General features: G+C 39.7%; 1 protein-coding gene across 2 annotated transcripts in view; it reads left to right on the top strand.

The window, feature by feature from the left end:
* SHQ1 (SHQ1, H/ACA ribonucleoprotein assembly factor) overlaps positions 1–24,110 on the top strand; it is a 104,367-nt gene that overhangs the window by 41,256 nt on the left and 39,001 nt on the right. For both annotated transcript variants that reach the window (XM_027522592.1, XM_027522593.1), the window contains one exon: positions 18,003–18,123. In XM_027522592.1, coding sequence (XP_027378393.1) covers positions 18,003–18,123 — 121 coding nt within the window. The remainder of the gene's footprint in view (positions 1–18,002; positions 18,124–24,110) is intronic.

Genomic DNA, 24,110 nt, shown 5'->3' with positions numbered 1-24,110 from the left:
ATTGTCTCTCTCTATAGGTATATAATCATACAGACAGGTGTGGTACTTTTTTTAGAGTTCGAGAGTGGGGAGGGTAAATACAGACAGTGTTCCAAAACATCTTGTATATAGTAGATTGTATCATTCAGTATTTCTGTGTCATACAGATGCCTGTAATTTTCTAGGCTTTATTTTAGGGTTGCGAGTAAATTAATAAGTAAGTTCCCTGCTCCTGTGAAGTTTACAGTTTTGCCAAGGTGACCAATGGTAAGTAAGTAAACAATTCCAGCGGTGAGTGAAAAGTTCTCTGTTGGAGGAAGGACAGTCATCCTAGGAGGGGCACAGAACCTGGATTTGGCAGATCAGGAAAGGTTCTCCAGAGAAAGTTCAGCTACTCTGGTTACTTGATTACTGCTAAATCAAACCCCAAAAGACAAATGTTTGCTATTTTTAAGGATGTGGAAAATTCTAAGCTCTGAAACAAATTCCTAAGTGCCTATAACAGCATCACTGGATTAAGTATATATTTTCCAAGGTAATGACTTTTTTAATGGGACAACATCCATTTGTATGTATTAGTTCATTTTTATTAAAACTCACTTGGTATACTTTATGGTCATTTCTTATATTTTTTTTTAGGGAGTCTCATTATTTCTTTGTCTTTAGATAACAGTGCTTCTGGAGGTTTAATTTTCAGACTTGAGGTTAAGAAGGAGAAAGGAAGAAGTTCGTTCCTTTATATCATTAGGCTTAATGGGAATAATCACATCTGTACTGTTTTCTCCCTCCTAGGATTTATCTAGGTTTTTCTTTGACTTCTGTGTGACCCATAGTTTTCCTGCCCTGGGGGGAAAAGTCATCTTTGAAGTAGATTCTTTTAAAATAGATAATAATCGTAAAAATGAATCATAGTTAAGTGAAAGATCTTTTTAAATTCATCCTACTGGTTTAGACTAGCAGTATTTTATTTTAAAGGATTGTTGATTATAGAACAGAAGAGCTACTGCCTTTGAGGAATCTGTCTTCTGGGGAAACACACTGTTTTGTTTGTTTGTTTTTTTTTTGGATATTCTTTCTTTTTACCTTCTAAGATATTTTTTTTAAGATATTTTTGGTGTGGACCATTTTTAAAGTCTTTGTTGAAATTGTTACTATATTGCTTTTGTTTTATGTTTTGGTGTTTTGGCCCTGAGGCATGTGGGATCCTAGCTCCCTGACCAGGGATCAGATCCATACTCCCTTTATTGGAAGGCGAGTGTTAACCACTGGACCTCCAGGCAAGTCCCCAAGATATTTTTTTTGAACTGCAAAAATTATCTTGAAAAGTCAATCTACTATAAATGACTGATTGTTGAATTTGAGTACATGTCACAGTTAATTTCTTATTGAAGTCATGCTAGATTATCTGCACATTATTCATAGATTTAAACAGTGAGAATGCAGCTGTGATTTTCTTGTTATATCATGGCTTTGAGATGGAAAACTTGCAAAACCCCCATGTGCGTGTGCACATGCACGGATGAGCATGCATGTGCATGCACACGCGCACACACACACACACACACACACACACCCTCTTGTTATTTTATTCTGCGAAATAATCTAGTTCTCTGGGTTTTTATTTGAAAAGTAAGCAGTTGTGTGATTCATAATCAAAAACAAATTTGATTGCCTTGACTTACACTGTAGTCAATTCCTCAGTTTTAGTAGGTCGGAATTGAAAATTTCGACTTAAGTTTCCATTATTATCTATCTACAAAAAAAGGCTTATCAGCTGTGTTGTGATAGCAACAGAAAACCCGAGGTAGCATGCTGAAAATGAATCCCAACCCTGTATAAACCATGCACAGTATGTTCTGTGGCTTGTTTGGGTTGTGGCTAGTTAGTGCTGAAACAGAGAGCTAGGTTGTCTAGAGTTCATGCCCTAAACTATGGGGATGGCAAGCTCTGGATGAGGGTTGACGCCTTTGTTCATACAGGTCGGTGCCACCCGGATGCCATTAATACCATTGAAGAGTCTCAGTTGTTCAGACACCTTATAGTTTAAGTGCAGGTAGCGCTGGTTTGGCATTTAACGTTTTCCAAGAATGAATTCGTGCCTACTTATAATCAAAAAAGCCATCACACTTTTATTCTGAAGGTCAGTGTCATGCTTTCATAGTTGAAAGTAATAAATAACTCTCTCCCCAGAAGAAATGCAAATCTTACGTGAAACACGTTTCCGAAACCAAGGAAGGAAGGCTGGTATCAGAATCTACAGATTGACTGAGAGCTAAGTTTTTAAAGAGCCATGAATTTGCTTTACCTGACTTCACAGAGGCCTTACAAAATTCTTCTCTGGGCCTTTGGCTGTTTTCAACTTTACATTCTCTCTGCTATACCTTCCCCACCCCTGGAAGACTGTACATTCATCTCTCACTGTTGCTGTACGGATAGCTCAAATTCTTGTAAGAGAAGAAAACCTACTTTGTGCTTTCAAGTGTCATTTTAGTGCTTAATGTCGGGTCTTGCATGTGGAATTCCTCTGTCTGAATCTATAATCTTGGGGCACATGATCATTCCATGTTTTCCCCCTCTGTTCCTGTATCTTTAGCAATTTTTACTTCTTCCTTCATTCTTTTGAGAAGATTAAGAAGAATCCTTCATGGAAGTATCACTTAGCTGCCATTATTCACTGAAAATCAATGATAAAAAGGAATTAAAAGAGAGCAGTGTTCTAGTATGTCTTAAGAAATTTTATTGCTTTTATAAATGACCTGAGTACTTGATTATACATTGTTTATACAACTTACTGTTTATTCTACTATCTGTGTTTCATTCATCTTTCTAAAGGCATTCTTTATTCTTCTTCCACATTCTTGTATGGTTATTGAGCATATCATGTAACTGTTAGATTGAAAGGGCTAAACATCAAGGGGTAAAAGGGAAAAAACTTAATTTTTTCTCCCTGTTCCCACTTCAAGCTCTTTCTGTGGAGTGTTTCTTTTATTGCTTATGGATGGAATATATATCCTATAAATATCACATCACACACATATATCCTATATGATAAATATTCTATAACTTTTTATATTGCTTTAGATTATAAGAGAAGTCTCATTTCAGTACTTAAAATGTTCCCTTTGAACTTGATTAAAAATATAAATCTTCCCTTCCCCAGCTTGGGCTTGCCTCAGGTTGGGAAGCCAGCAGTGGGGAGGGGGCCCTTACCCTGCTGCGGGAACCTTGCTTTCTTCCAGAGCTACTCTCTACTCAGCCACAGGCTGCTCCTGCCTGCTTCTCTATGGGGGCCTTTTATCAGTTTGGGGTCAGACAACAGTCTTTGTGCCCCACAGTTTCCAGGACAGGTATCTTATGCTCTCCAAGGTCCCCCCTTTGAAATCTCCTTTCTCTTGGTTTAAGAAAAACCAAGAGACAGGAGAGCACCTTTTTCCCTTCCTCATGAATGATGGTAGAAATCCCATAGTACCCCAACAGTCTTATCCGAAGAGATTTTCTGGACCATGATACCCTTAAATTCCAGGAGGTGAATATTGGTCCAGAGGTGACATACCAGGTTTTTGGCTAGTGTCTTACGAGTTTAGCAACAGAGGGTTAAGCATCCCTTCTTAAAATATGGAAATACTTGATGTCTATTTTGTCCTCTGTGAGCCGCACTGGAAATGAGCCACAGAGCCCTGTCTTAATGTGCTAGCACAGTGATCGTTCTAGCCACAGCACCTTGGTGACTCCTTTCTGTGTGCCAGCACGAGGCTCAGTTCCTCATTATATCCACACTGTCTTCCTGAGAAGTCGGGATGTCAGTCTCCATCTCATGGATAGAAGAAGACAGTCTCAAGGAAGTTCAGTCCAGTTGCCCAGGCTCACTCAGCTAGGAGTTGGTGGAGCCTGGATTGGACGCTGGGTCTGCCTGACTCTTAGGTCTGTGCCCTTTGAAGTATTGAAATAGTTATAGTAAAGGAAATTTTATGAAACTGGGATTGACTTTACAATAATCCACAGTGGGTTGGCGGAAAGTGGGAGGGTGTGGAGACAAGGCTGGCCATGAGTTGGTCCTTGCTGAAGCTGGGTAATGAGTACTTGGGGGTTCACCACCCTATTTTTTCTCTTTGTACATGTTGTGATCTTCCTTTATAAAAAGTTATTTTTTAAAAAGAATCTGGGGTCTTAACCCCTATATATCTGTGTTTTCAATTTAAATTTATTCACCATCTTTTAGAAAACATAGTACTCTTTGTTCAGACCATTATATAAAATTTTTGGCTAGTAAAAATGCATGTTTGAAGTTATTATTTCAGGTTCTGTTTTGTTTTTAGGTCTAACAAGAAACCTACCCTTCTGTGAACATTTGAGATCTGATGTCTGGTAGTTCTGTGGGCAGACTATAACCTAAGAAATAGCCTTCTGGCGATTAGTTATTGTTACCAAGTAAAAGCTGGCATTATTTCATGTAATTAATAGCCCTTACATATTAGTCTTACTGGGCTAATCACTTTTTCAGAAATGACTGAAATGACAGCTTCACTAACCTCTTCTGTGAATAGATATAATAGCACAATCCATGTGAAAGAAAAGAGCCATAGTAAGTGGCTTAGGGCTGATCTTTTCCTTTAAGGCAAATGGTTGTTTAAGAAACAGAACTATGGCAAGTGTATTGTGTGAGCTCTGAGACCTCATGCAACCTGGAAGATGAGTTTATTTTTAGCGTTTCATTTCTCTTTAGTCCAGTATCCAAATGCTTCTTTTTAAAAATAATTAATTAATTAATATGACTGTGCAGCATTGTAGCATGTGGGATCCAGTTCCCCAAGCAGGACTTGAACCCAGGTCCCCTGCATTGGGAGCTCGAGGTCTTAGCCACTGGGCTACCAGAGACATCCCAGCTTCTTTTTATTGAATTTTAAAAATTATCCTAACTTGAAAACTAGAAGAAAAATCACTAGTTTTTGATGTTTACATTTATCTGTACTTAATTTTTGTGGGTTCTCAATTATGGACATTTTAAAGAACTATTAGACCTTTTAATTGTTCTTTCTTATGGGCCTTATATGAAATGATTTTGAGGGTTATTCAACAAGTATTTGTTGAGCACTTGCTATGCGAAGATGCTGAGCTGGGTCTGGAGATCTTGGAGTAAGCAGGTGGGACATGACTTGCACTGGGAGAACTTAAAATTCTATTGGGGTCCTGGAATAGCACAGCTATCAGGTTTTTTAAAAATTACATCTTGTAATAAGTAGTTCAAAGGAGAAATACAGTGGATGATAATATAAAGCCAGGAAAACTGGCTGAGCTTTAAGTCACGTATGACACGTCATTTCCTGCAGAGGGGAGCTTCTGCCTTGTTTGACTTCTGATTCTAGGCTCCTCCTCAGTTTCCCGTCGCTCTAAAGTACTTGTTCATTGGTTAGTGTGTTCATCTGTTAACTTATTCATTCAGTAGGTATTTGTCAGCACCTACTATAAAGCTATTTATTATGTACAAAGTGCCCATATGAAGAGCAGCAGAAAGCTGAATTAGGTTCACGGACTGTATTTGGGGAACATCTTCATGAATAAGGGAGCTAAGATGTCCATCACAAACATTAAAGACAGAGCAGACAGTGGTAAGCACCTTACAGGAAATGCTGAGTGAGCGGTTTCAAAACAGGGAGAGGTGATATTTCGTTAGGGATCAGAGAAAGCTTCATTCGGGACTGGAGATTTGAATTGGGACTTCAAGGACTGGTAGTATTGCATAGCAGGGTGGAGGGAAGTATTCTAAATATTGTGAGTGAGGGGCATGAGACATTTTATAGATGAGCATCTGTTTCATCAGTGAAACTTGGGAATTGATAGGCTCTCTGACCCTGAGACTTGCCCTTGTTGTTCAGTTGCTAAGTCGTGTCTGACTGTTTGCGACCCCATGGACTTTAGCACACCAGGTTTCTCTGTTCTTCACTATTACCCTACAGCCTCTAAAATTAGTTGACAGTTTTACTTGAGTCAACTGGTCTCCAGAATTGATTTCTCTGCTTCCCTAATATGATCACTTAATCTCCTGCTCTCCAGTCAGGAGATGATATTTCTTGCTGTTTCCCTCTTCATTCTAAATTGTTCTTGAACTTTCCCTTTCTTGGTCAATTCCCTGTCACAGTTAAAACATTTTGAAGAATGGAACAACTGTAGTGCTTTCAGTTAATTTCAATAGCATGGAATTCAGATTGGATATTTGAAGTTGTGTTGGTATCTGCTTTTGCTGACTGCTTCCTTACATGCCAACCAGCCTAAGAAAGGAGGGACTTTGGAGCCCTGGCGAGTGTGAACTACAGCTGGAACCTGTGAAGGAGAGGATTCCCCTGGGAAGTCCCCATGTGCCAGTCTTCTGCCTTGCTCTTCTGGGATTCTTCGACAAGGCAGAGCAAACTTCTTTTACTTCCATCACTTCCTCAGAGCCTAAATCCATGTTCCCAATCTTAAATTGGCACATTCTTATTGCCTATCTATATTATTTATCCTCACAGCATTTTTGGGTTTATACATATACTTTTGTATGGAAGGAAGGGTATTGTATATGAGCATGAACATTAAAGGGAAGAAAATAAAATTCTGATCAACTCCATAGACACATATTTCCTCTAAGTATCTTATTCATCATTAAATATTGTTAATCACTGAAATTTTTTTAGATTGCTTGCCTGGAAATTACTGGTTTGCATTTGTATAAAGCGTTCTTTGTTCTCTTAAAATATTCTCTGCTAAGTCGCTTCAGTTGTGTCCAACTCTGTGTGACCGCATAGGTGGCAGCCCACCAGGCTCCTCTGTCCCTGGGATTCTCCAGGCAAGAATACTGGAGTGGGTTGCCATTTCCTAATCCAAAAATATTCTCTAGGGGGCAGCATTTCCTGTATGGTTTACAAATAATAAATTGCTTTTAATTGCCATAACTGATTAAGATCTTGTGGTTATTCTGCTCCCCCCAAAAAAATCACTTAAAGTATCTTATGGGTGGGTAATAGCTCAAGATATACTGCTTATCTTTTAAATATTTAAATTTAAATCTACATGTTATTTACATTTAAGTCTACATGGTATTTCCTATACCATTTATATAAGATTTTTTGTTAATTTCTACAGTTTCTGATCTGAGCAATGGAAAAGAACCCCAGGAGGTTAGTTACGTGGATTGATATTACGGCTTAAAAAAATTCTATGTTTAGTGACTCTTTTAATAAATCTAAAGTCAATTTTGAGATTTTTTTTAATCTGAATTTTTAAGGAAGTAACTATAAACTTTCTTTAAGAAGATAAAGGTATAAAAATGTATATATTTAAGACAAATTTGGGAGAACAAAGAGAAAATATTTTATTTACCCTAAAGAGTGAAAGTCCTGTGGCATGGTAATATTGAGACCTAGATGAAGTATGTGCTGTGCTTAGTCATTCAGTTTTGTCTGACACTTTGTGACCTCATGGACTGTAGCCCCCAGGCTCCTCTGTCCATGGGATTCTCCAAGAAAAAATACTGGAGTGGGTTGCCATGTCCTCCTCCAGGGTATCTTCCCAACCCAGGGATCAAACCCAGGTCTCCTGCGTTGCAGGCGAATTCTTTACTGTCTGAGCCACCAGGGAAGCCCAGATGATGTATATTGAATAATAAATACTTGTATGTTATCTGGAAATCATGGAAGAATTATATTTTTGCAATTTAGGGTTCCTTTAAATAGAAATTAATACTGAAAAATAATGACCAAGCATATGTTTATTCAACAGACACAAATCAAATCCCTTCTCGGTACAAGACATTAAAGGAGAATCAGGAAAGAATTATGAGGATATATATGACTTGGCTTTGACTCTTGAGTTTATTGTGTCACAGGAATGATAAGACAAAAGTACAAAATATAAGTATTTACAATATACAAAGGAGAAATAGTCCCTTAAGATAATATCTTAACATCTTCAAATGTTGAAAAAAAATCAAAACAAAAATAGCATTTCATGACACACATAAATTATATGAACTTCAAATTTTAGTGCCCATAAATGAAGCTTTATTGGAACATAGTCGTCCTCATTCACTGGGGTGTTGTTTATGGCTGCTTTTGTGATATAATGGCAGAGTTGAGTAGTTGCAACAGATCATGTGGCCTGCAAAGCAAAATATTTACTCTCTGGCTCTTTAGAGAAAAAATTTGCCTCTCCTTGCTATAAGTACATATGAAGTTGACCCTTGAACAAGCTTGACTTTGAACTTGGGCAGGTCCTTTTATGGGCTTCCTTGGTGGCTGAGATAGTAAAGAATCTGTCTGCAGTGTGGAAGACCCAGGTTTGATCCCTGGATCAGGAAGATCCCCTGAAGAAGGGAATGGCTACCCACTCCAGTTTTCTTTCCTGGAGAAGTCCATGGACAGAGGAGCCTGGTGGGCTACTGTCCTTGGGGTTGCAAACAGTTGGACGCGACTGAGCGACTGATGCTTTCAGGTCCTCTTACAGGTGAATTTTTTTCTTCAGTGGAAAATACTGTAGCGCCCCACTGTCCATGGTTGGTTGAATCTGTGGATGGGGTAGAACTGTAGATACAAAGGCCAGATTAACCCTGTCATTGTTCAAAGATCAACTGTATTTGGGGTTGGAGGAGAGCCCTTTCCAAGTGAGCCAAGGTCTTTGGCTGCCTTCCATCCTAAAGAGTGGCCAGCATTGATGGGCATCCTGTCACGTTTCTCTCCCCCTATAGGATGAGATGGACCCATTGTTCCTGCAGTGTAGGAACAGCAGGAGACACAGGTTCCATCCCTGGGTTGGGAAGATCCCCTGGAGGACGACATGGCAACCCACTCCAGTATTCTTGCCTGGAAATCTCATGGACAGAGAAGCCTGGCGGGCTATGTCCATGGGGTCTCAAAAAGTCAGACATGACTGAAGCGACTTAGCAAGCCCGTGTTCAGCTGCAGTGAGGCCTTGTACCAGGTGTCCGTTCCTTCCATCACAGTTTAGGTTCAGTCTCATCCAGTGTAGCTTCCAAGATGAGGTCTGGGGAGGAGGTAGAGGTCCTGTATTCTCTAAATGACTATGACCAGAAACTTAGAAAATCCAAACACAACAAAGCCCAGATCCCTTACCTCTCTTTCTACTTAATTTTCTGATGTCACCAAAAGGGACTTGTAAATCTGGTCAGACCAGGTTTGTTCTTCCCATTTACACGCCATTTGAGAAATCCGGTCTTTCTTCCTGTATGTTTCTTCTCTCTGACTGCATGTTTAATCCGGTCTTTCTTCCTGCATGTTTCTTCTCTCTGACTGCATGTCCAGTCTCAGTTTTCCCAATTTGAAACTAAGCTAATTGCAAAAAAAAAAAAAAAGTCAGAACTTTTCATACTAATATCTACTGGGAAAAATGAAGTATAATATTAATTAAAGCAGCAATACAAAGAGTTTATTTTAAATTGAGGTACCAGGCATTGAGATCCATGCCATATTCATGGCAGAATAGTTGAAATGCAATTTTATCTGCATAATTAAGTTTTAGATGCTTATGGATTTTTTAAAAAATTGAGCTCTAGATCGCAGCTGTTCTAAGAGCTTTTTCTCCATGCATGTTCAGCTTCTTGACCTGTCTACTTTTATACTTACTGTGTGGATGGGTTTTTTTTTTTTTTAATGTTTTACCTTGAACTTGGATGCCTCACTCTTAACTGTCTAAAGAAATGGAAATTAGTCATGCTGCCATTATGTAATTTTGATGACATCAGGCCATGTATTTCTACACTGACACAACTGCTGGCTTTGACAGGTGACTTAAAGAGGAGCACAGAGTGAATGTCAAGGCTGTCCTTTCAAACCAGCGAATCTAGCAGAGACTGTTAGAGCAGAAAAGGCAAAAAGCAGCCTTGGGTTAAATTCATTATTTGAACTTCAGATGGTGTGGTGGTACGAGAAAGTTGGCACAGCTACATCCTTTTCTTGTTGGGAATAGAAATAAAAAGGGAAGGCAAACATGTTGTGTACCACACATCTGTCAGGACACCTTGACTTTTGGGTACAGATCACAAAGGTGTTATAACTAGTACAAGTTAACTGAGCAATCTGACCAAGTGGTTTTAAACTTAAGTTTTGTGTACTCTGGGTTACATTAGCAAGCTGCCTTTACTGAACAGGATCCTACCGTTTGCCAGACATTGTTTTAGACTCTGGAAGACAAATGAAAAGCTGTGTTCTTTCCCATCAAGAGGTTTGCCACAGAAGGTGATAAATAGTGACACTATGTATTATGTAGTGGCTGGGACGCAGACATACCTATGTTCATCATGGCTGTTGTTTCCTAGCTGTGAGCTTGGCTAACACCTTCGGTTGAGCCTCAGTTTCCTCTTTTATGAAATGAGCAAGAAAGCACCAAACTAGTAGGGTTAAATGATGCAGTATATAGAGAGTACTTGGTGGGTAGCTATTAATTAACAGACAGTGTGACAGGCATTTTGAAAGAACCCAAACTAGCTTGGGTGGAGGAGGGTGGGGTTGGGCAGTTAGTTGGCAGCCAGTTCCTAAGGAAGCATGGCCCATGTTGAGACTTGATGGAAAATTAGGTTTGGGTTGAGGTTTGTGCTTTCTAGGCAAAGGGAACATTTATAAAGTATGTGTTTGCTTTTGCTGATTTCATTTGTGGCTATACAGATAACATGTAGAATTTTAATAACACATATGTAATTTAATAACTGAGAAGCTTTCATAAAGTTAAACTAACTCATGTTTGTGTTGTTAAGGACTTTATGCTACTTTCTAACAGAGCCTGACATTGAAGCAAATTCCCACACTTTGATTCTCTTCATTTTGATCACTTTGATATAGTTCTTCTGTCATCCCTTTTTATGGTCCAGTGATCTCTGAAAATTAATGTTAAAGATAACTCATAAATTATCCCTCCTCATAATATGGTCTCATCAAAATCCCAGAATTCTAGCCAGGCATCTACTAAGTTACCCATTTTAAGATGATAGCCATGTTGGGTTTTATTTTGAGATGCTCTTACAAATGAAGGCCAACCAGTGCTTTCTTTCAGATGTTTTGAATCACCATTTCTTTCTCCTTTACTCTTTTTGACTTCTTGTTATGTATGGTTCAAAACTTTAAAGGACAGAACTATACCCAGAAAACACAGTCATATCATAGCTATAATGTACCAAGAGTTGAAAAGAAATTCTGCTCTTACTGTATAGAGTTAGCAATTTATATTATTTTTTCTATGCTGGCTTTTAGCCAGTAAACATATCCACTATTCTTCTAATCTCCTAGAGATGGGAGCCATTTCTTAAGAGCCTTCAACCATGAGCTGGCCTGTCACTGAATGATTATGGTCAAACCTGGTCAGCTAATAGGAGGATCTCAGATAGCCAATGGATTCTAACTTAGAACAGTTCAATCTTGTCTCTGGTTTAAGATGTATTAACCTGAGATGCCACATCTGCCCAGAACAGGAAAGCATATTGTTCTTAGTTTACATTCCCATTAAAGGAATGCTGGAGAATGCATAGCCAGAGACTGTGTTAAACACTGTTTACTGCCCACCTGATTGTTACTATCATGTGTTTGTTGGTGGTGGTGTTGTGTTTCTCTGTTGTCATTAGATAGTCATTTTCCCAGAAGTGAAACGTGCATGGAACTTGTCCATTTATGTGCTGTATTTCTAGTTTTGAAGTCCCTTCACTGGTTTAAAACTCTTAGAGAAATCTTGGTGTCAAAAGTCTTTCCTCCATGGACAGAGTTGGCTTCACTGAGGACCAGGTGAGCATAGAGAATCCTTAACTCATCAGAGAGGTCTGTTAGTGTATCACTGCAGTGAAATTAGTTACTGTGGTTATTATGCAAGGTACCTGCTTTTTTGTTCTCCGGGCCAGGCAGTGAACTGGCGGAAAATGGTCACTCATCTGCAGTGCCTTGGAGCAGAAATGATTCTTTTGGATTTAGGTCTGAACAATTTTTTAGGCCCATGTGTTGTGTAACTAGCCCACAGCTAGCTACAACCCCACAGGGAGGCAGGTACATTGAGTCCCCTTCTAGCCAGTGGTTGTGCGACTGTCTGAAGATGGACCAGCTCTTTCCTTTGCTCATAGCTCTTGGATAAGTGCTTGGCAACTTGAGAGAAAGAGCAGTCAGTGTAAGAGATGTAAAACAGAGAAGAAAAAAAAGTGCATGCTTCCCAAGCTTCTTGGCTATGATGCTGCAGTCACCTATGGTGATTTAGTAGGAATACACGGGATCAAATATGTCCTTGGAGTAATAGTATACATTGTTGGGGGCAGGATGGTTTTAATGTACTTTTGGTTCTAGAGTGTCAGCTGCCAGTAGCCTAGTTATCTGTTAGCTTATTTGTCACATAGCACACTGCAAAAATAGTTTGAATAAGACTTACAATGAAAACATAAACTTTGAAAGAATGCCTAAAACTGCCTCACATGTGATTTTCTAGAATCACCTGATCCAAATGTTGCTTGTCTATTGTTCAAAAATACAAGGTAAAGAAGATTGAAATAAGAATTAAAAATTTTTCACATTCTTTGTCAGTATTTCAAGGGTTAGCTATGTAGTCAGGAATATCTGAATTTTGGTAAATTACTAAATGTTTATTGTGGAGAATTTTGAAAATAGGGGAAAGTTATTTCTGTGTCCATGGAGATGCCATGATAGCCTTGAGCAGTGGGAGAAGTTCAGGTTGTCAGGGCTGTCCCTCAGTGGGTTCTGCTTCTAGAGAATATCCAGGGCATCTGTTGCCTTTAAGAACACTGCTGCATCTAAAATAGCAAATAATCTTAAGCTGTAAAAAAAACTCAAACTTATAAGATAAGTGAAGTTGCATCCATATATGAGGTACATCAATACAGGAGGTAGTTTTTGAATGTCCTAGTAATGCCTAATGTGATTGGCCTGTGAATCTCTGTAGAATTTGCCCTTACTGCAGTAAGATTATACATAGTTATGAACTATAAAATTAAAGTAAGTATGAACTATATTTAAAAAAAAAGAAAATAGGGGAAAGTTTAAAGAAAAATAAACAACTGTAATCCCATGTGTGAAACGATGCCCGACACACATCAGACTCCCACATGTTTGTTCAGTGACTATAGAAATATGAGTGTGTTCAGGCTTAAGATTTTTTTCCATGTGTATTTGTCTTTTTTTAAAAAAAGAAAGAAAATAGAGATCAGAACATAAGTACAGTGTAACTTCACTTTAAATTTTAAAAGTTGATTTCTTTGGTCATTGCTGTTATTATTGTTATTATTTTGTGACAACTGGAAGATTTGAACTTGCCTGTGGCCCCTAGCAAGGGGCAACCTCACTTTAGGCATGTCTGTTAAATGAAACTTGGAAATTTCTTAAAAAAAAAATATTTAATTTGCTTTATTCAGTGATTCATGAATCAGTATCCCATCTAGCAAGTAGAAAAGAGCTCCTATAATTTCATTAGGTAATGGTTGCAATGAATTCTCATTAAACATGTAACCTTAATTCCACACACTTTTTTCAGAAAATCTCTGGTGTGTAGGGTCATTTTTCACTACTGCCCACAGCTGCCTTTAGGTCTTGTCCCCACAGTCCTGCCTGATCACCTTCAAATTCCCTTCCTTGTCACAGTCTCACTTCTGCCAAACTCATCTGTTTACTCCCCGTTTCCCTACGAGAACTATCGCTCCATCTAAATGGTCTCTTTCTGTTGTGCCCCTAACCTACCCCATTTTAAGTCTCTGTTCCTTTACATGCCACCCTCCAAGCTGGCATACCTACCCCTTTTCTTCACTCACTGAATTATTTGCTATGAGAAAGAAGAAAGTGTTAGTTGCTCAGTCGTGTCTGACTCTGCGATCCCATGGACTGTAGCCCATCAGGCTCCTCTGTCCATGGAGTTCTCAGACAAGAATACTGGAGTGGGTTACCATTCCCTTCTCCAGGGGATCGTCCCATCCCAGGGATTAAACCTGGGTCTCCTGCACTGCAGGCAGATTCTTTACCATCTGAGGTGACCTAGCTCCAAATCTTGCATTTTCTATTAACTCTCATGTCATAGTAGGGCATGTCATATTGAGAGGCAGTATTCTGGGGCATCATGCCATAGAGGAGCTTATGTAAGCTTCAAGTGAATGTCTTTTTGGTTGACTCTGAAACCTTTAAGTTAGTAGTTGTCATAAAACTCCGTGTCCCCCCTCCCGACCCCCTGAACAAGAGAGAGAGGGAAAGCAAGAACTTGGCATATGCGTGCCCTGACAGTTTTTTTCTCTGTTGCAATTTAAACTGTTTCCCCAAATTCTCATAGTTCCCTTGGTTGTCCCTTGATTTTTTCCTGTTTGAATAACATGGCTAACTTGGTTTCATCAGTTCTGTGAGTTATGATTGGGTTCCTTCCTCCTGTCTTCAAACTTAGCCTTCAGGGTTACCTACTTTGTAATTAAAGTAGGTCTGTGGTGGTGGGGAGATGGAGATCCACACTCATTAGGTACAGTTACCCTGGGCCACTTTGATAAGACACAAACACCTTGACTTAGCCAAATGTAGTTTTAGGCCTTCTAAGTATTTATTTCTCTTAACCCATTGAGCAGTGAAGTGTTTATTGACATTCTTTCCCTCTGCATATAAGGAAGCCACATAAATTGTGAACATTTTTGAAAAAGACATGGTCTCTGTTTTGAATTTAGTACCCCCTTAACTACTGAATAATAAAAATGTGATATAACCAAATGGGCCAAGAACACATGGGTAGCAGAGCACAGTGGGTAGCTTCTGGAGTCAATAAGATCAGAATTTAGATCCTCCACTCAAGGGCACTGTGAGTATCTTATGGTCCTTGAGTCTCAAAGAAAGTTTCTCTTTCTTTGAAATGAGCAAGGGAGGTTATAGGGAGAATCAACTGTGTTTTCTTTCCACTTCTCTCCTTTTCAGGGTTGGGTCAATAATTGTGATGCCTGGGGAAGTCAGTCCAGGCCTCCTGAAGGGAGCTGAGCTGTGAAGGCAGGCTAGAATTCTACTAGGTGAAATGAAAAAGTAAAGGCCTTCCAGATGTGAGGAACCGATCAAGCCACAGACTGGTTCATAGAGCCTTGCAAGCAAGTGCAGGGAACCACTTGATGAAAACAGTGCATCAAAATGTATGAGAAGGCTTGACAGGAGAAAGTCTGCGATCTGACGAATGCAGAAGAATTTATAATCTAGGATGAGTGAGGATGGGTTATTGGGAAGTGGTGGAGAAAGGGTAGCTCTGAGAGGCATTTCCAGGGAAAAATCATCAGAGCTTGGTGTGTGAGGCTAGGTGATTGGCGAAATTGCAAGGGTTTAAGCAGGTGAAGAGTCAGATACAACTGAGCGACTTCACTTTCACTTTTCACTTTCATGCATTGGAGAAGGAAATGGCAACCCAGGGTCACAAAAGAGTTGGATATGACTTAGCAACTAAACAACCACAAAGCAGGTGATTACTGTGTCATTCATTCATCATTAAAATACTTAAATCAAAAATCTGCTGCTATGGGGTTCTGTTCTAGATACTGAGGATTAACCACTGAAAAAAATAGAAGTCCCTGCTCTTTCGAAGCTTAGTTTCTAGGGTTAATTGTGTTAAAAATTTAGTGGCTGCAATTTTGGCATCTTGAGGTGTTATTAGGCAGCTCATGATGCTTTTATTATGTCTAAAAGTCAGTTGGGAAATGTCAGTGAAAGCACATCCAGTGTCTTCACGAAATGAATAGACAGTATTTTCATGTTTTAGGACTATAAAGATAAGAATAAAGCAATTAAACTGAAAATGCTGTATTTCACAGATCAAAGTAAGTGCTACTACTGTAGATTTAGTAATTTGCCTTATAGTTGATAAATTTCAGGGACTATCTTGAAGTTTGGAACACCTAGAGAGTTGTTGTTGAGTTGTGAAAGGTTCCTTTTGTAGGTTTGGGTTTGGGTTAAAATTAGGTTCATTTAACAAACAGGATTTAGAAAAGGCGGAGGAACTAGAGATCAAATTGCCAACATCCGTTGGATCATCGAAAAAGCAAGAGAGTTCCAGAAAAACATCTACTTCTGCTTTATTGACTATGCCAAAGCCTTCGACTGTGTGGATCACAACAAACTGTGGAAAATTCTTAAAGAGATGAGAATACCAGGCCACCTGACCTACCTCCTGAGAAATCTTTATGCAGGTCAAGAAGCGACAGTGAGAACCAGACGTGGACCAACAGACTGGTTCCAAATAAGAAAAGGAGTACGTCAAGGCTGTATATTGTCACCCTGCTTATTTAACTTATATGCAGAGTACATCATGAGAAATGCTGGACTGGATGAAGCACAAGCTGGAATCAAGATTTCTGAGAGAAATATCAATAACCTCAGCTATGCAGATGACATCACCCTGATGGCAGAAAGCAAAGAAGAACTAAAGAGCCTCTGATGAAAGTGAAAGAGGAGAGTAAAAAAGTTGGCTTAAAACTCAACATTCAGAAAGCTATGATCATGGCATTGGGTCCCATTACTTCATGGCAAATAGATGGGGAAACAGTGGAAACAGTGACAGACTTTTATTTTGGGGGTTCCAAAATCACTGCAGATGGTCGCTGCAGCCATGAAATTAAAAGACGCTTGCTCCTTGGAAGAAAAGTTATGACCAACCTAGACAGCATATAAAAAGCAGAGACATTACTTTGTCCACAAAGGTCCGTCTAGTCAAAGCTGTGGTTTTTCCATTAGTCATATATGGATGTGAGAGTTGGACTATAAAGAAAGCTGAGCACTGAAAAATTGATACTTTTGAACTTTGGTGTTGGAGAAGACTGTTGAGAGTCCCATGGACATCAAGGAGATCCAACCAGTCCATCCTAAAGGAGATCTGCTGCTGCTAAGTCGCTTCAGTTGTGTCTGACTCTGTGCGACCCCATAGACGGCAGCCCAACAGACTCCCCCGTCCCTGGGATTCTCCAGGCAAGAACACTGGAGTGGGTTGCCATTTTCTTCTCCAATGCATGAAAATGAAAAGTCAAAGTGAAGTCACTCAGTCGTGTCTGACTCTTCGCTACCCCGTGGACTGCAGCCTACCAGGCTCCTCTGTCCATGGGATTTTCCAGGCAAGAGTACTGGAGTGGGGTGCCATTGCCTTCTCCATAAAGGAGATCAGTCCTGAATATTCATTGGAAGGACGAATGTTGAAGCTGAAACTCTAATACTTTGGCCACCTGTTTCGAAGAACTGACTCATTGGAAAAGACCCTGATGCTGGGAAAGATTGAAGACGGGAGGAGAAGGGGATGACAGAGGATGAGATGGTTGGATGGCATCACCGACTCAATGGACATGAGTTTGAGTAAACTCCTGGAGCTGATGATGGCCAGGGAGGCCTGGCGTGCTGCAGTCCATGGGGTCACAAAGAGTTGGACATGACTGAGCGACTGAACTGAACAGGACTGAACAAACAGGAAGTAATTAAGTTGGACAAGACTTCGATACTTGATACCTTTTTTCCAAGTGATTTTGTCAGTTTGTTTTTGAAGCAGAGTTATGATATTTTATATTTTTCAGTCTGAGTTTTCTTCAGTTCTTTAAGGTGGAAAAATTTATGTTTGTTCTAGGTAATTCCTTGACAAAAAATATTGATTTAAGAAATAGAGACATTTGAAAATATAATTTTCCATGATATTTTGAAAGCTTGAATTAGGGAAACATTATCTAATTAAAGCTATGATACATTTAAATATTCATTTACTTATGATAACTTCTCTCCTTGTTATTTTAATGTACCTTGTCATATCTTATGGTGTTTTTATGGTAACCATAGTTAATCAACTATAACAATAGAGTATAAAGATTTTTCTATAATTCTTCAGGAAAGAAATAAAAAGGTTTGGACTTAATGATACTGATATGATATCTTGCAATAAAATAATATGAAAAATATTTAAAAATGATTAAAACTCTGAGCTGCTATACATATGTTACTCCTCCATATGTGAATTTCTCAGTTAAAAAAATCAGATTTTTTTTTCTTGAGGATAATTTTATTTTTTTCAATTTCCTTTAGGGAAAAGTGCAGTTTTAAAGTGTCTACTGGACATTCACAAAATTTTTCAGGAAAATGACCCAGCTTATATTTTAAATGATCTCTACATCTCAGACTACTGTGTGTGGATCCAGAAAGCCAAGTAAGTTTTGAGTTATGTATGCTACATGCTCCCATTTCTGAAACACTGAAGAAAGTGAAATAACCTGGAGGTTAGTTTTAATGAGAGAGAAACCTCTACACCTACCAAATACTTGAGAAGTAATGGATCAACATGGGGTACTTGGTGAAGTTGCTTAGGGAGGAGGTGCAGATGACAGAAAGGTGAAGTTTTCTAGAAAAAATTAGCAATAGCTTGGAAAATAAATGTTAAACAGTTGTGACTATTCATTGTTATGCTATTGACTGTTCCCAATGAAATCACAAGACTGTTCTATCTGAACCTGTATCTGGAGTTTATTTATAGGGGAGTGTGAATGTGAGTGTGTGTGCTAGCAAATGTTTAACATGACAGGATAGAGACCTAATCAAAATAACTGTGCCCTCTTTGGTTAATCACTGGCAAATGGAATCCTTTATCAGAGTATAAGAACAACTTTCAGAGCCTAATTAAATGTATCTAAGGGTCTGAACGGAGAAGGCAATGGCACCGCACTCCAATACTCTTGCCTGGAAAATCCCATGGACAGCGGAGCCTGGTAGGCTGCAGTCCATGGGGTCACTAAGAGTCAGACACGACTGAGCGACTTCACTTTCACTTTTCACTTTCGTGCATTGGAGGAGGAAATGGCAACCCACTCCAGTGTTCTTGCCTGGAGAATCCCATGGACAGAGGAGCCTGGTGGGCTGCCGTCTATGGGGTCGCACAGAGTCGGACACGACTGAAGCGACTTAGCAGCAGCAGCAGCAGCAAGGGTCTGAACACTAAGAAATGAGCTCCTTGAACTTGGTATGTAAAAAAAAATTTTTAATTGTTTACCATTGTCTCATTCAAGGAGGCTTATCAAGTTTAAAAATACAATGAATTTTCATTTTGTTAAGAATGTTCTATAGACCTGATTCTTATCAGACATGCCTAAAATATCCATCTTAGTAGCAGGAGACTGTTAATTGAGAACATACAAAAAGAGCCTTTGATTGGAATAATTCTTAGGTGCTATAGAAAATGATGGCATAATATCATTTGTGACTTAGAAGATAAATGATAATATTTTTACTATTACTGTGAATGGTAAATGAATGCGTTAGGATGGCTTTTAATGCCTGTTTTGAACAAGCCATTATACAGAATTTATTTTTGATTTCTGTTCACGGGGAAGCAATTATATTGCAGAGTGAAGTAAGAAAAAAACTTGAGGCTATACCTGTTGTAAGCAAAATGCTTAGGGACTGCTCAAGATAATGCCTAATAGCATACAGCAGGTGGTGTCAGCATTCGAAGTAGAAATCTAGATTTCACCAGATGGAAAATTGCATCTTTAACCCCTGAGGTCATAATGGTATGTCATCACTTCATTTGATCCTTCTGCTAATTGAGCTTATCAAATACCCTGCTGCCATTTCCCGTTGTTTTCATAATAAAATTAAATTGAAAAGTCTATTTGTGAGGGTTTAGGTTTTTCTTTTTTCTTTCAGGGTGAGGATTTTATAAGCATGTAATGAGCATTGAAGTTTATGCTAGGATCCCATTTCTGAGAGCGCCTCCTTGCTCTGTTTGTGGCATTCTTTATTGACTAGAGAGATCTTATTTCATTGAAGTAGAAGAGTGTAATACCCTCAAGTTGATGTGGGGATTAATAGGACTTTCTTTCGCTTTAAAAGTTTTCCCTTTGTTTTAAGTTGCCGGAAATCAAATAACATTCTTAGGCTACTTGTCATTGTTGTGGTGACAGTAATTTTTAAAAAGATGTTAATGTATAGGGAGCAGAATAGAAGAGAGAAACAACAGGAATGCTTCAAGTTGCTTTGGAAAAGAAATTTTCAACTTTATCATTTGACTGTAATGTCCCTTTCTCTAAGTAGGTTGTGTTGTTTTCACTTTGTGTGTTATGTTTTACCTATTTTCCCCTCCCCCTTGAAGTAAGAGAACTGAATTTTAAATTTTCTAATATCATTCTTGATTTTTCAAACACAGAATAATTGAGCTTTCTAGTATCATCTTAATTGTGAACTTTGAATTAATAATACTATGATGAATGTCCATAATTTTCATAACTAATTTCTTCCTTTCTTTCACTTTCTATCTCATTTCTTTTCCAAACAATTTATTAGTGAAATCTAGTGCCTTATTTTTATGTATTAAAATAGTTCTGCATTTTCCTTAGTCTCTAGTTGATGCTTTTTATTTTTAATAATGACTGTATAAAATTTTATTTGAAATACCAGACAGGTGCTACATTCTGACTAGCATTCCGTTTTTACAGTCAGACATTTACTTTGGCAAAAACTTCCTGGAATATGGGCCGCAAAGTCATTCTTATGGTGAATTAATGAAGTTAGGACAACAGTTACCATGAGGTTTTGCTTTAGTGCTTCATAGTTTTCCTTGTAACATTTGTGTCCTGTAGAGCACACTTGCAGGTCTTAAAAACTGAAGCTCGTGTATTTTTATTTCGAGTTATAGACTCTGCACATTACTTTTCTAAAAAGAAATGCTTCATGCTATCCTTCATCGTAAGCTGCATTGTAAGTTTCAAGTGTGGTGGCTCCTACAGCAAACACACCCTGGGTAGCAGCATGCAGGGGTGGTTTGCTTGAGGTCATATATCTTATAAGAGATATGTCTGTGATAATCTCAGGTCTTCTGGCTCCAGGTTGCATGTTTTCCCAGATATGCCACCTAGACAAGCAGTTGTCTCTGTCCATGATATGGGGTGGGGTAGAGAGTGAAGAGGGGAACCTTTCCTGTAGAGAGCTTTTCCTTTAGGAAGAGGGATTAAGGATTTATCTGTCTTCCTCAGGGATGTTCCCATAGCACTTGGTTTAGAGATCACTTGGGCACACACTGTGTCTGCCTCTCATTGTAGTAATTTAGGTGCATATCTCTTTCTTCCTCTAAAAATTTAAAATCCATGTGAATAAGCACCTATCTGTGCCTATTACAGTCCCTTGTGAGCACAGTAAATTTCAGTTGAATTGAATGGTACCTCATAGAGCCAGTTGAAGGAACACATCTTTTTTTTTCCCCCTCAACTGAACTATAAATCAGCTCTAACCTATTTTTATTGAAATTTTTAGCTACATTTTAGCTATATAAGATTTTGCCTTTCCCCTGATTTCCTTCTGGTGGGCTGTGCTCACCAGTAGCACTGGTAGTTCTGACCTACTGAAAGTTTAGCATTTTACACTCTTTAGTATAAGCTGGAGTGGAAAAGCTTACACAGTAAAATATGTTCCAGCCCTGCCTCTCATTGACAATAAGACTTTAGCAAGTCACTCCATTATTTCATCTAATGCATTCAGTGTTAGTATTTTAATGCATGGTGTATTTTAAAATGACACAGGATAAAATATGATGTTTTCTATGTCAAAGATTTTGGATTTTTTTTTAAAGTAATTAAAATCTAAAGTCCCAGCTAACTTCACTGTAAGTCAGAGCTTGTCCGTGAAGATTCTATATCTTCGTTTTCTCTGGTATAGTTTTTTAAGGTAGGTAGTTATAGGGGAGAAAAGAAAATATATGTCTTTGAAACACTGAACCTTTTTACATTGAACTGATAAATGGTTTGCTGCTGCTGCTGCTAAGTTGCTTCAGTCGTGTCCGACTCTGTGCGACCCCATAGACAGCAGCCCACCAGGCTCCCCCGTCCCTGGGATTCTCCAGGCAAGAACACTGGAGTGGGTTGCCATTTCCTTCTCCAATGCATTAAAGTGAAAAGCGAAAGTGAAGTCGCTCAGTCGTGTCCGACTCTAGAGACCCCATGGACTGCAGCCTACCAGGCTCCTCCATCCATGGGATTTTCCAGGCGAAAGTACTGGAGTGGGGTGCCATTGCCTTCTCCAGATAAATGGTTTACTCTCATTAATACTCTTTGTGCGTTTGTTTTTTTCACTGCTTTTTTGCATTGTTCCCACCCACCATGAAATGCAATCTTATTTTGCAGCCCTTTGGACACTAATGTGCAAAGTTTGTAGAGGTAAACAGCTCCATTGCTAGAGAATTTTATTTGATAAATCCTGGACCTCAGATTCTGTAATAGAGCATGTTCTGCTCTACGGCAGCTCTTAGCACACCTGGCGGTTGCTGCGCACCTTTCATTGGTCAGCTTCCACAGTGGGCCCCTCCCCCAAGCGAATGACTGTCCAACAGCGACCGTTAGTGGTCCTGCTCAGCCATTGGTCAGTTTTGCATTGGGCCCCTCCCACAATGAATAATTGTCAAAGAGCAACCGTTAGTGAGCCATTCAGCCAGCCGTCAGCGGAGCTGTGGTCCTGAGGTGGAGAGTGAGGTAAGAGGTGGATCGCGGCTTTCTCCCGGTGCCCTCTAGCTCACCTGGCCTTGGGCCAGCGCGTGAGCTGGGTGGTCCAGGAAACAGGCTGGGGTCTGTGTCCTGTAGGGCTCCAGAGCCCTCGCCAAGGCACCCCACTGGCTGGGCCCGCTTTGAGGTGGGGTGAATCTTTTCTGTATCCGTGCCTCTGTGACCTGAAGGCCGCAGCCGTCTGCCTGGCATGCGCTCTGCTCGCCCTGCCCCCGCCATTCCAACTTCCTGAGGAACTTGAGGGTCAGTTGGGTCTTAGGTGCCTGGCTCCCTCCATGATGACAGCAGGGCAGGGTCTGGGGACCGGACCCTGAGGGAGCTGCCAGCTGAGACCTGCTTCCTCAGCCAGGACCTGGGCACTGGCGGGAGGACCCAGGCCGAGTGGTATGTGAAGGTTTTGGGGCAGAGTACCTGGCCCTGCGGGAACCTCTCCTCTCAAGCCAGGATCTGGACCTCAGAGGGTGAAAGCTATGCCCTGGGACCTTGCTCTTTCTTGTCAGAACGGAGAATAACATTTGTTTAGTGTAGATTTATAGGAACATCATTGACATGACCTCAAGAACAAAGAATCTGGTACCAAAAAATTTGCAGCAGCTAATCACTCCCTTCCCTCACCTTTTCTATGAGGAAAACTTTCAGAGAGTTTGGGGTTTTTAAGGCAGGAGCCACCCATCTCCTTGCAAGGCTCTCAGTAAACTTTTTCCTGTTCCAGACTCTGATGTTTTGGCATTGTTTGGCCTCACTGTGTATCAGACACACAGACTGGTGTTTCAGTAATATTTCCTCAATTGTGAATAAACTTAAGCTATTTCTGCACTAAAATCTTAAAATTTTAGAAAACTTAAAACCTTATATTGCTTCATACTGCTTTGGTTGCTTCCTCTGTGTGTGTGTTTTGGTAGGGAAAAGAATTATGTTCCTGAGAAGAGTATAGATCTCTTCTGGCTTTCTCTTGTTCCTGGTTTATCTGCCAAAAGCCATGGGAATGGTGGTAACTGATGCAGAGGTAAACCATCAGCATTGGATGTAAAAGAATTATTTTTTTAATCACTAATTATCGAGCCCTACCATGTGCCAGGAACTGAGGTGATAAAGCCACTCTGGTGAACATGAGACACGCCACGTTGCAGCTGACCTTCTAGCAGGAAACACAGATATAAGGGGAATATTATTCTGTAGCCAAATAGCGGCTGCAGTGGGAAAGTATGGTGCTGTGGAACCACCTAGAAGGCCACATGCCTAGTCTTAGGGTCTCAGAAACCACTTCCAGAAGGAAGAGTTGAAGCTGAGAGCTGAAAGGTCAGTAGGGGATGGTCGGATGCAGATGGGGAAGCAGGTATGGAGAGTATTTCAGACAATAGGGACAAAAGAATATGGACCTTTTAAAGAGCTTGAAAGCTCAGATTAGTTGACTGTTGGTACCGGAATGAGAGGAAAGAAATAAGGCTGATTCTTATAGAGCCTTAGCCACATGAAGATGTTTGAAATTTATCCTGGAAGAGCGTGGAGAATCTAAAGAGTTTAAGTGCTGGGGTATGTATGTGAGTGACATGGTGAGATTTAGATTCTGGGAGGGTCCATCAGGTCACATTGTGGGGAATGAACTGGCATAGGAACAGAGCTCAGATTCAAGCTGGAAAGGCTGATTTCA

Source organism: Bos indicus x Bos taurus, chromosome 22, assembly GCF_003369695.1.
Source record: "Bos indicus x Bos taurus breed Angus x Brahman F1 hybrid chromosome 22, Bos_hybrid_MaternalHap_v2.0, whole genome shotgun sequence".
NCBI lineage: Eukaryota > Metazoa > Chordata > Mammalia > Artiodactyla > Bovidae > Bos > Bos indicus x Bos taurus.
Note: the sequence above shows the minus strand (reverse complement) of the source record. Positions and strands in the feature narration are given on the sequence as shown.